General features: G+C 39.8%; 1 protein-coding gene across 5 annotated transcripts in view; it reads left to right on the top strand.

The window, feature by feature from the left end:
• The first annotated feature begins 2,147 nt into the window (after nt 1–2,147).
• The window catches only part of fam131bb (family with sequence similarity 131 member Bb), a 77,248-nt gene continuing 65,582 nt past the window's right edge, over nt 2,148–13,813 (top strand). For 3 of the 5 annotated variants that reach the window (XM_062063782.1, XM_062063780.1, XM_062063778.1), the window contains exon 1: nt 2,149–2,271. In XM_062063782.1, coding sequence (XP_061919766.1) covers nt 2,244–2,271 — 28 coding nt within the window. In that variant the 5' untranslated portion in view covers nt 2,149–2,243. Of the gene's footprint in view, nt 2,272–13,813 lie in introns of all 5 variants that reach the window. The other 2 variants (XM_062063781.1, XM_062063779.1) reach the window with 1 other exon arrangement.

Below are 13,813 nucleotides of genomic sequence, written 5' to 3'. Positions count from 1 at the left end.
AGGGGCATTTTTACCACTGTGTTACATGGCCTTTCCTTTTAACAACACTCAGTAAACGTTTGGAGACCAATTTTTGAAGCTTTTCAGGTGGAATTCTTTCCCATTCTTGCTTCATATACAGCTTAAGTTGTTCAACAGTCCAGGGTCTCCGTTGTGGTATTTTAGGGTTCATATTGCGCCACTCATTTTCAATGGGAGACAGGTCTGGACTACAGGCAGGCCAGTCTAGTACCCACACTCTTATACTATGAAGCCATGCTGTTGTAACACATAACTTGGCATTGTCTTGCTGAAATAAGCAGGGGCGTCAGCATTAATAGTGCCTTCACAGATGTGTAAGTTAGCCATGCCTTGGGCACTAATACACCCCCATACCATCACAGATGCTGGCTTTTCAACTTTGCGCCTATAACAATCCGGATGGTTCTTTTCCTCTTTGTTCCGGAGGACACAACGTCCACAGTTTCCAAAAACAATTCTAAATATGGACTCGTCAGACCACAGAACACTTTTTCACTTTGCATCAGTCCATCTTAGATGAACTCATGGCCCAGCGAAGCTGGTGGCATTTCTGGGTGTTGTTGATAAATGGCTTTCGCTTTGCATAAATAAATGATAAATGGGTTATACTTGTATAGCGCTTTTCTACCTTCAAGGTACTCAAAGCGCTTTGACAGTATTTCCACATTCACCCATTCACACACACATTCACACACTGATGGCGGGAGCTGCCATGCAAGGCGCTAACCAGCACCCATCAGGAGCAAGGGTGAAGTGTCTTGCCCAAGGACACAACGGACGTGACTAGGATGGTAGAAGGTGGGGATTGAACCCCAGTAACCAGCAACCCTCCGATTGCTGGTAAAGTGGTAAAGAAATGGATAAATCAGGTTACAAATAGGGTTTTAGAATGGCCTTCCCAAAGTCCTGATTTAAACGTGTGGACAATGCTGAAGAAACAAGTCAATGTCAGAAAACCAACACATTTAGCTGGACTGCATCAATTTTGTCAAGAGGAGTGGTCAAAAACTCAAGCAGAAGCTTGTGGATGGCTACCAAAAGCGCCTTATTGCAGTGAAACTTGCCAAGGGACATGTAACCAAATATTAACTTTGCAGTATGTATACTTTTGACCCAGCAGATTTGCTCACATTTTCAGTAGACCCATAATAAATTCATAAGAGAACCAAACTTCATGAATTTTTTTTTGTGACCAACAAGTATGTGCTCCTATCACTCTATCACAAATTAAAAAAAGAGTTGTAGAAATGATTGGAAACTCAAGACAGCCATGACATTATGTTCTTTACAAGTGTATGTCAACTTTTGACCACGACTGTATGTCTTAACTTCTGTGCAGCACTTTGTGAAACTTCTATTGTTTTGTGCTATATAAATAAAGTGGATTGGGTTGGATTGTGCGAGACAGTGTAGGAAGTTTTAGGAGTCACGTTAAGGAAATACCTAAAGATGTTTGTCAGTGTGTACAAAAAAGCAAGAGATGAGTGAGGGGCGGATCAATACGGAGTGCGAGAGAGAGTGAAGGGGATGTGAGGAAACCTGCTTTTTTTTTTGGTGGTTTCGTTGCCTAGGATTTCTAGAGGTGTATGCATGAGGCGCGAGGAAACAGCTGCTGTGCATTGTCAGGCTGAGCGCACACAGGAAAGGGAGACAAGAGAGAAAGAGAGGGAGAGGATCCCCCATTTTAGCTCAACACTACTACAGCAGTGCAGAGATATCTACAACAATGGCAGCCGGCCACTGGGCCATTGATCCTCGTGGCAACCTACTATACACACACAGTCCATCTAATGCTTGTTTTACACTGCCTCTTTCTCACCACACCATCAGTGAGTCATATACTTTGAATAAATGTCATGACTGCAGCAAATTAGAGAGTTGAAACTGGACGTCGGCGTCGATATCGACAGCGTGAATAACGCCTGGCGTCTTTATTTAGTCATCAATTGCCTGGCGGGCGTAGTGACTTACCAACTGGATGTAAGACACTGCACCGGAGAGAGAGCGGGATGGAGCGACGGATGGCGAGAGAGAGAGAGAGAGAGAGAGAGAGAGACAGATGAGAGAGAGAGAGAGAGTAAGGGAGGGAGGACGAGTGGCCGGGCAAGCGCAGAAAAAAAAACATAGCGAAGAGGAAGAGAGAGTCGCAGGAGGAAGAGGGAGAATGCACAACGTCTGGCTAACTCTTCCATGCTGGTATCAAGGGCCTTTGTGAATACACCATGGGATGCATCGGCTCCAGGAGACTGAGTAAGCCCCGATTCTCTTGCTCGCACATTGCGGGGGGGGGGGGGGGGGGGGGGGGGGGGGCAAGGATGGAGTGTGTTGGTGGGGTGTCCTGCAGAAGTGATGCTGTGTGTTACTGCAAGGAGCCTGTGCATGCTTGAGATGTTGTGCTTCATGCTCTCGGCGGTGTGTAGGAAAAGCTGTTACATACAGTACGCAGGCAAGATGTCAGAGACGATATGTGTTCAAATGTGTGTGCATCACCCCCCCACACCCCCCCCCCCCCCACCCCCCCTTCGCCACCCCCTCCTCCCATCCCTTGATTTATGATGCTGTTTGGCAGTATGTATATGTGTGCGAGTAGGAGGCAGAGCGGGATGGAGAAGGGAGAGGCGGGAGCTTATTTATAGGGCGGCATGGCTCGGAGGAAGAGAGACGGGGCGGACAAAAAAAAAAAAAAAAAAAAGAGAAAAGTAATAATGCCATTGTCAGAGGCGTTTGCACAGTTTGTTGTTATTTGCAGGAATAATAGGGATGAGGCCGGGATAATCGGACAAGCGGCAGATGAAGAATGTTAGCGCTGGCAGGCAAAGGAGGAAGGGAGACGGCCGGATGGCGATGGGGAGCGGGAGGGGGGTGGATGCATGCAGGCGAGGGTGTGTGGGATTGATGGGAGTCTTCAGGTGAGAGCCCGCCAGAATAAAAGCATGTTTAGACAATCAACACGGGGGGGCTGCAGCACAGCAAGGTTAAGGCCAGGGTTAAATAGACGCTTTTTTTCCCAGCAAACAAAGAGGACTGAATCACTCTTAAAAATGTAAAAATAAACACACTTCCTTTCCGTGTTAAATATTCATGAACCACTTAGCACAAGGAAGCTCTTAAACTTATTTATGGCCAAGAAGCGTCCGTCTGAACTCCACAATTCAATGTCACCACGAAGACGGTCAAACAAGTCTAAAAAAAAGAAAAAAAAGCAGTTCAAACGTCATCCCGTGTCTCCCCGGCTCTTTTTTTTTTTTTTCTTACCAACTGGAGGTAAATTCTTGATGAGGACCGATTTTAAAATTTTAAGAAGAAATGCAGCAGGAGCAGTTCAACCAGATTAGCGCGTTTAGCTGGTTGTGGAGTAAGTGTAATGGTACAAGGTCAGGGGTCGAGACGAGAGCCAAGTTTGTAGAGATGTACTGTATTTCTCCGACTATAAGTCACAGTTTTTTTCATAGTTTGGCCGGGGGTGCGACTTATACTCAGGAGCGACTTATGTGTGAAATTATTAACACATTACCGTTAATGATCAAATAATATTATTTAACTCATTCATGTAAGAGACTAGACGTATACGATTTTATGGGATTTAGCGATTAGGAGTGACAGATTGTTTGGTAAACGTATAGCATGTTCTATATGTTATAGTTATTTGAATGACTCTTACCATAATATGTTACGTTAACATACCAGGCACGTTCTCAGTTGGTTATTTATGCCTCATATAACGTACACTTATTCAGCCTGTTGTTCACTATTCTTTATTTATTTTAAATTGCCTTTTAAATGTCTATTCTTGGTGTTGGGTTTTATCAATCCCATCCACTTTATTTATATAGCACATTTACACAACAAGAATGTTTCCAAAGTGCTGCACAGCCATGATTAAAAACAATATTAAAAACAATATTATGCTACACCAATGACTGAATAAAAACAAAGAATAAATGAATAGAAAACCAATACAGAGACAATATAAAAAAATAAATATGATTAAAAATGGTAGGGTAAAACCAATTAAAACAGTAAAATAGGCATCAAAATTTATAAAAAACACACAGGATCAAATACATTTCCCCCAAAAATGTGACTTATATATGCTTTTTTCCTTCTTTATTATGCATTTTCGGCCGGTGCGATTTATACTCCGGCGCGACTTATACTCCGGAAAATACGGTAATTGGAATAAGCAAGTAGAGGATGCAGGCAATGCCGTTATCAGACCGTTGATGCTCATTTGCAACACAAACGATCAAAAAAGGACAAATAATCCAACAAGACAGCTCGGCTAATTTCATTAAGTGCTGAGGGTCTTGACATAATTGTTGATGCATGCAAGCTTTACATATTTGCTTTTATGGATGGTGACTCCAAAAGGCGCTTTACAATGGAGACAATAGCAGGAATGTCTACACCGTGAAGTGCGATCTGATGTAAACAATGGAGTACAATCAGCAGCAGCAGGCTAATGTGCATGCATGCTTGTGTTTATCCTGGGTGAGAATAGCTTCAGTGTGCACTATTGATCAGGCTTCTCAGCTGCAGCTCCAGCTGCCAAGCAGAGATCAACAGGAGGGGAAGCTTCTGCACAAAAGTGGCTGGCGTGCATGTGTGTGCGTGTGTGTTGCGAACCCAGACTGCGCTCAGTCAGTACCAGTTCAATGGTATCAGCAGCTTCTTTTGCGCTGAAATGCCACACGTCTCTGGCATGTATTCATCTGGGCCTTTTACACAGAACCCAGCCAAGCAGGATGTTGCTGTGTAGGCTTTGATACATCAACATCGAGCAATCAGACACATACAAGAGATGCGCAACAACTTTGTATGATGTATTAAATCCTGCAACAATTACCTTTTAAGGAAACTTGTCTCAGGTGGTGAACTTCCCACTGCAGTTCAACATTTGAACAATGTGACTCAATTTGTTAACTACTTCTACCAGCAGCTATAACGACCTTGAGCTATTGTAGGTCTTTAGTCGTTATAAATGTACAATTAAATGTAAATATTTTATAGTTTGATACTGTTAAGTTTAGCTCAGGAGATGTTCAAGAACGCTTGAACTTACCTAACTGTAGATGCACTTTTTGTTGTCCAATGTGTGTTTGTTGTGCTGTCATTTTTGTGTCGCCTCGTTATTGTAGTTAGGGCCTGATATATCCATCCATCCATTTTCTACCACTCGTCCCTTACGGGGTCGCGGGGGGTGCTGGAGCCTATCCCAGCTACACACAGGCGGAAGGCGGGGTACACCCTGGACAAGTCGCCACCTCATCGCAGGGCCAACACAGATAGACAGACAACATTCACACTCACATTCACACACTAGGGCCAATTTAGTGTTGCCAATCAACCTATCCCCAGGTGCATGTGTTTGGAGGTGGGAGGAAGCCGGAGAACCCGGAGGGAACCCACGGCAGAAAACTCCACACAGAAAGATCCCGAGCCCAGGATCGAACCCAGGACCTTTGTATTGTGAGGCACACGTACTAACCCCTGTTCCACCATGCTGATCTACTAAGCCCCAAATAACACGCTCTAAACAGTGTGTGTAAACCATAAAATTGCATATACTATTAATGGGCGTGTTGCGTGTGATCTACTAAGACTGCGTGTAAAATAAAAAAAATGGTGCAGACCTCTTGATTTAATTGAGGTTTTTGCGTGTACTACTGGCATTATTTGCCCTCCACAATAATGTTCTTGTGTTCTTCAGCGTTTGTGCGATTTTGTGGAACTCATAGCACCCATCTATAATCTGTAACACATTTTCTGCAATGTAGAATTGCAATCTATAGACGACAGAAACTACTCTTAGCACGCTGACACGCTGCAGGGAGGCGGTCGACCATCACAACTGCAGCGCATTCAAACCTCTGCAATGATCCAAAGGCAAGAAAATGCATATTGAAAGACGTCTTTTCAAATAGTAGTTATATTTCCTTACTGAAAAAACAAACAGCAGTAAAAACACTTGTTTTAATCAGCCCCTTAAGTCAGCCGGCAACTATAAAAGTATCAAACAATAATGCTTAATAGACAATATGTTTAATATTTGTATTTATTTATGACAGTCCAAATATGTTGACACACACATGTGGATGCATGTTTATCTGTCTGACGGTCTGTCTTTGTAGCACAAGCACCTATTTTCTCACAGCTGTGTGTGTAACTGTGTCAGTTTGTACATATTTTTCAGCTGTGCTAAAAAAAAAAGAGACGCAAAATAGCCACCGCGGAACAGTAATCAGCTTTGAAAAATCACATTGTGCGTGCTGAATATTTCTATTTGCAACTTCTCCTTTCAGTATTGTGGGCTTCTCATGATCAGCATATATTCTACACCATTGGTTCTCAAATGGGGATACGCGTACCCCTGGGGGTACTTGAAGGTATGCCAAGGGGTACGTGAGATTTTTTTTAAAATATTCTAAAAATAGCAACAATTCAAAGATCCTTTATAAATATATTTATTGAATAATACTTCAACAAAATATGAATGTAAGTTCATAAACTGAACATCAAATCAAGTAGGCTATTCCATTCAATACCATAAAGCAGACCTGGGCAAATTAAGGCCCGGGGGCCACATGCGGCCCGTTGAGCTTTTCAGTCTGGCCCGCCGGACATTCCCAAATAATTTTTTTAGATCTTTAACATGGAAAGTGTAGCTGCCATTATGATGTGCAGTGATGTTTTCTAATGACCGTAAGTCTTCAACTATACAAAGTATTTCAATGGTTGGAATCTGTGCTTATGGATGATATACCAGTTACTATGGTAATCTAATTAGTTACTATGGTCATCTAATTAGTTACTATGGTAATCTACGTCACAGCAGCTCAGACGAGGCACCAAGCAGTGTGGGTGGGAAGCGTTTCCAAGACGCGGAAGGAGCTTTTCACAACAAAGTTCTAAAGCTTAGTGATATATCAGATTGTAGGTGGGTTTATTTTGTACCCTTCACGTTCATATTTCACTGTTTGTTGCATTTTTGTTGCGTTTCTCTTGATTGTAAAATATGTCGATCGAAAGGGGGTGTGACATTCATATTTTGTCAATATTCAATGTTTATCGTCCATAGAAAAATGTAAAATTCCATTACGTTTTTTAAGGCGGTCCGTCACAACGTTTTTAGCACACAATCAGACATTATTGTGAAGTTTTGTATTAGTGTCCCTAAAAATAGATACAGTATACCGGCCCCAGACACATTTTTTTCTCTAAATGTGGCCCCCGAGTCAAAATAATTGCCCAGGCCTGCCATAAAGCCAGAGTTTCCCCCATGCCAAGATGACCCTCACTAAAATGTCTGTCAAAAAGAACTGTGAAAAGAAATGCAACAATGCAATATTCAGTGTTGACAGCTAGATTTTTTGTGGACATGTTCCATAAATATTGATGTTAAAGATTTCTTTTTTTGTGAAGAAATGTTTAGAATTAAGTTCATGAATCCAGATGGATCTTTATTACAATCCCCAAAGAGGGCACTTTAAGTTGATGATTACTTCTATGTGTAGAAATCTTTATTTATAATTGAATCACTTGTTTATTTTGTCAACAAGGTTTTAGTTATTCTTATATCTTTTTTTCCAAATAGTTCAAGAAAGACCACTACAAATGAGCAATATTTTGCACTGTTATACAATTTAATAAATCCGAAACTGATGACATAGTGCTGTATTTTACTTCTTTATCTCTTTTTTTCAACCAAAAATGCTTTGCTCTGATTAGGGGGTACTTGAATTAAAAAAATGTTCACAGGGGGTACATCACTGAAAAAAGTTTGAGAACCACTGTTCTACACGTTCTGTAACTCAAAAATAAAAACAAAATAAAATGATTTGCAAATCCTTTTCAACCTATATTCAATTGAATAGACTGCAAAGACAAGATACTTAACGTTTGAACTGGAAAACTCTGTAATTTTTTGCATGTTTCAAGAAAGCTGGCACAAGTGGCACGCTAAATGGATTGTGCTCCTTATTCCGCTCACTTAAGAGACACAAGTAAATCAGCTTTGCGTGCGATATCAGGTTTGCATGTGTGTTGAACTCAGGGCCCGGGGATCTGGCCACCCACATCGTTTTATATGCAAAACCTCGGAAATAACATGCGTCAATAAAGCATATCATCTTTATTTGTTCTTTCAACTTTAACGGAAAAAATGCATGTTTTACGTGCAATCGCATATCTTTGAAATTGTATTCTTATCTGATCATGCAAAATTATTGTAATATATTCTAGAAAACATTTTTTTTGTTAGAATAAGTATAAATGGACACAAACTATTCTCCCCTCTCCCCTCAGGCAGGAGACTACGCTCCATCCAGACCCACACCTCCCGCCACCTGAACAGTTTTTTCCCCTCGGCCATCAGGCAAATGAACAATAACTCCTAACAGTAGCTCCTTGAATTCCTTGAATTCCTTCTAAGTCTATCTGATAGCTCAGTTACAGCTCATTTTATTACCAATATGTGTTATATGTGTTTTATGTTGCATGATTGCACCAAGAAAAATTCCTAGTTTGTGAACCCGTTCTCAAACAATGGCAATAAAACGATTCTGATTCTGATTCTGAAATACCTACATTTTTGCTAGTCACCTTCACTTATGATTTCAAAGCAAGTTAATATGTAAAAAATATAATAATCAAAACCATGGGCTATTGTGAAGTGAGTTATATTTATATAGCGCTTTTCTCTAGTGACTCAAAGCGCTTTACATAGTGAAACCCATTTTCGAAGTTACATTTTTAAACCGGTGTGGGTGAGCAAGTGGGTGAAGTGTCTTGCCCAAGGACACAACAGCTGTGACTAGGATGGCAGAAGCGGGGATCGAACCTGGAACCCTCAGGTTGCTGGCACAGCCGCTCTAGCAACCGAGCTACGCTGCCATTGTGTAATATTATCACGAGGCAATTATGCATTTATATTCCTACATATTTACTGGTACAAGCGGCATTCAGAGGGCAGCCCTATCTGCGATATGGCCCTTAATAAAAACAAGTTTGACATCCGTGCACTAAACTATGACGTTAAGTAGAGGGCCACAAAAGTCCCGCGGTCCGCGACTTGGGGATCCCTGCTTTGCACAAAGCGTGCATACCGCCTCTGTTATGACTCTGACTCTTACAAACAGTGTGAAAGGAACTAATGTTGGTAATTTCCTCCAAAAATCATTACACACAAGTATCTTATTGCCTCTCATAGTGAAAGAAATTGCTGGATCAAATTAAAAAACGAGGCAGGGGGAAATATTGACAATTTCCTCCCTAAAGCATGTCATGGTATAATATAAAATCGGCCAACAGTCATAGCGAATATAGCCGTTGCCACACCAAAGTACAAACGCTTTCTTCTGTATCCTCTTGGAATACAATGGATTTGTAGTGGTGCATATTTTGCCGAGATTGTGCTTACTTACATGAAGTCGCGTTAATAGGATGAAGAGGATACATCAAAGTGCCAAAACCCCCCACTGCATTCTATTACATCGACCAGCAATCCATTGTTGCATTGATGAATTGATTGCTTTAAACTAAGCATTATATTGACTTCTCAGCCCCCTTTTAAAAGCTATTTAACCTACACCTCCTCAACGCCACTGGGTCATGCGACAGGAATGCGCAGGGCATCCATCAAGCCTTCAGAGAGCAAAGGCCTTGAGAGGAGCAAGCCAAAGCAAGGGGCAAATTCTTTTCACCTCATCAGCAGAAGGAAAGGCAGGAGGAAAAAAAGGTGTAAAAATAACTACTCCGTGTCAGCTGGTGCCAAAGATACACAACAATTTTCATGCTTCATTTAGAGCAAAAGTATCAAAGCAATTATTAGTAATGGTACTCGTAGTGCTCCAGCACCACTGCGAAGGCATGCATTAGACGCGTTTGCTGTTGATATTATGAGCAGCATCTGTGCTGGAGACCACACATCAGTAGCATTTTGGCGTATCCAGTTACCAGGTCACGTGACACCTGAGAGTGCTAGAAACATCAATCATTGCATAAATCAGGGCATTGTTTGTGCTGCGAATCTAACTGAGTTGGCCCAGGCAAGCAGCACGGAAATAATAAAACAGAATGTGGGACATTGTGATAACTCACCTTTCTGTGAAGACTCCCTGTTTGTTTTGATTGGGTATAATAAATGTCACTTCTGAACACACTTTTTTCATACATATTTCACCAAACACTAACGGTATGAGTGTAGTTTGTCTGTATGTGCACCAGGTTGTTTGAAATCACAAGTACTGTCTAACCTTAAAAGTAATAGAAATGGAAATAGAAGTCATAAAAGCTTTGATATTAACAATGCAGGCAATGTTTTAAGTAACATTTTAACATTGTGAACGGTCATACAAGTGTAAAAAGAAGTTAACTGCTGTATACAAGCTTATATACAAGGCAATTACATAAATATATTCACCCTAAACAAAAAAAACATTCTGTAACACAAGAGTAAAAATAACTGCACATTTTGCTTGGAAATTAATAACGTATGTATTTTTACCTATATATTAAGTAAACAAAACCAGTTGTGAGGGCTCATTATCAAAACCAATTTCTTCATATTAGGATCAATCCCAGCTGACACTTTGCAGTTTAGATAATGCAAGCCAAGACAGAAACATGAGTACCACTACTTTTTACCTACACTACCGACTGACCACTACATTTTAAATAGGAATGTCACAATGCAACTTTTTCACTTCCGATGTTACACCGATATGCAAGTCCTTGGTACCAATATAAAGTATTGAATATTACACACTTTGATCATTTTGTAGTGTGTAATGTTAGAAAATAATTGATCAAGTAAACAGAGAACAAAAGTAGGTATGGAAAACGCGAACCGTTTATTGTTAACCATCTGGAATGGAATTACACTGTCTTTAAGCTGACGTGGAGTGGTAATCAGTTTTTGGCGACACCGAGTGGCCACAATAATTCATTAAGCTAAGCTTATGACGCATTTGGTTATGGTTTTAAGTTCATTTTTAACATGCATACAGTTACAATATGATACATCACATATGTCACGTATTGTCGTTTCTCCTTACAAATAAGTTCAAGGATGCAGACACGTTTGTTACTGGATACTTTCTAATACACTTCTGCCTTGGAGACTTTGTATGTGTAAGTAATCTGCTTCTATGCTTATTTGGTACTTGGTATATTGACAACTGTTGTGTTTTAAACTGCAGTATTATTCAATTAAGGACATATTATGTGTGCTTAGCTGTTGTGTAGGTGCTTGTTCCTAATAGCCTACAGCCTACCATGTTTACCTTTCTCAAACAACTTCACTAAAATACAAGAAAAGACCAACATTGTGTGCTTATTGGAGGACATTTGGCTGTTAACTGGTTAAACCGATATAATCCAATACTTGTTTTTTGCTGATATCAGATAGAGACACCCCTAATTTTAAAGTCAAAGGTTCACATCAGACATTTTTCCTTTTTGCAACCATTGGTAGTTGTTAAAAAAGCTAAAGAAAAAGCAGAGCACACTTAATTAAAAATATGGGTCACGCCCCAACCTGTACTGCATTTGGTGTGTTCAAACATTTAGGTATTGTACATACAGTATTCATTGACTTGCACTTAGTTCTTTTACGGTACTTTTTACTTTTCATGAGCCCGTTTTCAAGTAGAAACAGTCATGTCTACTCCTCAGACTTGGCACATTAGAGAGTGACAATTAGACAGTGCTCATCATTTTTATATAAAATCTGACCGAATATATCAGATTGGCATGACATTTCTAACACACCTCAATGCACTTTTCAAAACACCCTCTGAAACTTTAGGGTACACACCTTTAGTTTAGTTTATTAAGGATCCCCATTAGTCTACTCCACAGTGGAGACTATTCTTCCTGGAGTCCAGGCAAAAACATCACACAATCACAAAACAAAAGATTAAAATGCAGTACAACATGATCAAATAATAAAATGCTGTAATACAAAAATAGCAACAACAAAGAACCAAAAAAATAATAATTATAACTTTGAGTTTACATTATAATGTTCATACCAAAGATAAAAAGAGCAATATAAATATATATATATATATATATATATATATATATATATATATATATATATATATATATATATATATATATATATATATATATATATATATATATATATATATATATATATATATATATATATATATTTTTTTTTTTTTTTTTGCAAAAATAAAACAAAGAACCAATGGCCTAAAATATATACATTAGTGTACCAAAGACAAACAATAAGTGACGAAAAAGTACCATTCACCATTTTCTACTGCTTGTCCCATAATCAATAAAATAGTCAATAAAGACAGTCATGACATTAGGTACAATCTAGAATAATCTCTTTCCGCAATACTTCTCCTCTTAGTCTATTCTTAAAACCCACTCTGCTGGTGATTGATACCAGATATTGTGGAAGTCGATTCCAGTAAGTGATTGCCCGATACATTACAGTCTTTTTCAAAACATCAGTTTTGGGTTTAAGACGGGTGAGAGCACCTCTTAGGGCTAACCTGGTACCGTAGTTGTGACTGTCCCTAGTAAGCAACAGCTGAGAATACAGATATGAAGGTTTATGGTACAGTATGTATAGATTGTTTTTAAAAATAGAATCAAACTACACACTAGTCTTTCACCAACTCTCATCAATGACAATTCATTATGCATTATCTCAATGCCGGTCCTAAATGAGCAATGGAGAGCTAGTCTGGCAGCTCTGTTTTGGGTAAACTGGATTTTACTGAGTTCTTGTTTAGTGGATTGACAAGCACATGCACGTACAATTTGAGTGCGATAAGTTGAAAACATGGCTGCTATCAAGCAATATGTCTTTTCTGGGACACTGTCCAGACATGGCAAATTGATAGCTCAAAAAGGTTCAATATCTTTTCTTATTTATATAATTTTCTATTTTTTTTTTTCATGAGACAATATTTTTGGTACAATGGATGGAATATTTACTTAAAAAGCAGGAGGTAAAATATCCATCCATTGTACCAAAAATATTGTCTGACAAGAAGAAAATTGAAAAGAATTTGGGAAATAATTGTAACTAAACAAATAACTGTATAATGTTGTTTGTCTGGCCCCCAGAATGCAGAGACGGCAGGTGTAGTGCAGGTACAATGTCAAATAATTTAGAATAAAAACAAGGACATAGTGCAGCAAGGACGTGCACATAAGGCACAGAGAAAGCTATGCACTCTAAGGCCCTGTCTACATTAAGCCGGATAACTCCTTAAACAAATAATTATTTAGCCTAAGCCCTGTGTCAGCCACACTAAACTATCGTTTAAGGTTCCCCTCCTTGGACAATTTTTTACAAGGGCAAGTGCGCCGTTTATTTCTTGAATCTCCGGCTCTTAGCTTTGTGTGGACTCATCGATTGTTTGCAAACTGAGTTCGGAAAGGAAGTGACGTCAGAAAGACCGCGGCCCACACAAAAAGTGACCTCAGAAAGAGCGCGCCGCAGCCAGCTTCATAACAAGCGGTTTCGTAACTCGGAGCTAACTGCTGGAAATACGGAGGCGAGTCATCCAGACATGCCCGTGTTTCTCCTTCTTCTACATGTACAGACGCTTGTGGAAATCACACATGAATACCTTAAGAGAAGGAAACACACGATTGCAGCTATTTGGGATACAACACATCTCAAACGGAAAGAGAACTTTCGAATGTCCAGGTCAGCTGTGATTCTACTTACCGAAAAGCTTCGTCCATTTGTCGAAGGAGAGACAAGAATGCGGGCTGCCGTGAATGTGATAAAAAAAGG

This window comes from Entelurus aequoreus, linkage group LG11, assembly GCF_033978785.1.
Source record: "Entelurus aequoreus isolate RoL-2023_Sb linkage group LG11, RoL_Eaeq_v1.1, whole genome shotgun sequence".
NCBI classification, from domain to species: domain Eukaryota; kingdom Metazoa; phylum Chordata; class Actinopteri; order Syngnathiformes; family Syngnathidae; genus Entelurus; species Entelurus aequoreus.
Note: the sequence above shows the minus strand (reverse complement) of the source record. Positions and strands in the feature narration are given on the sequence as shown.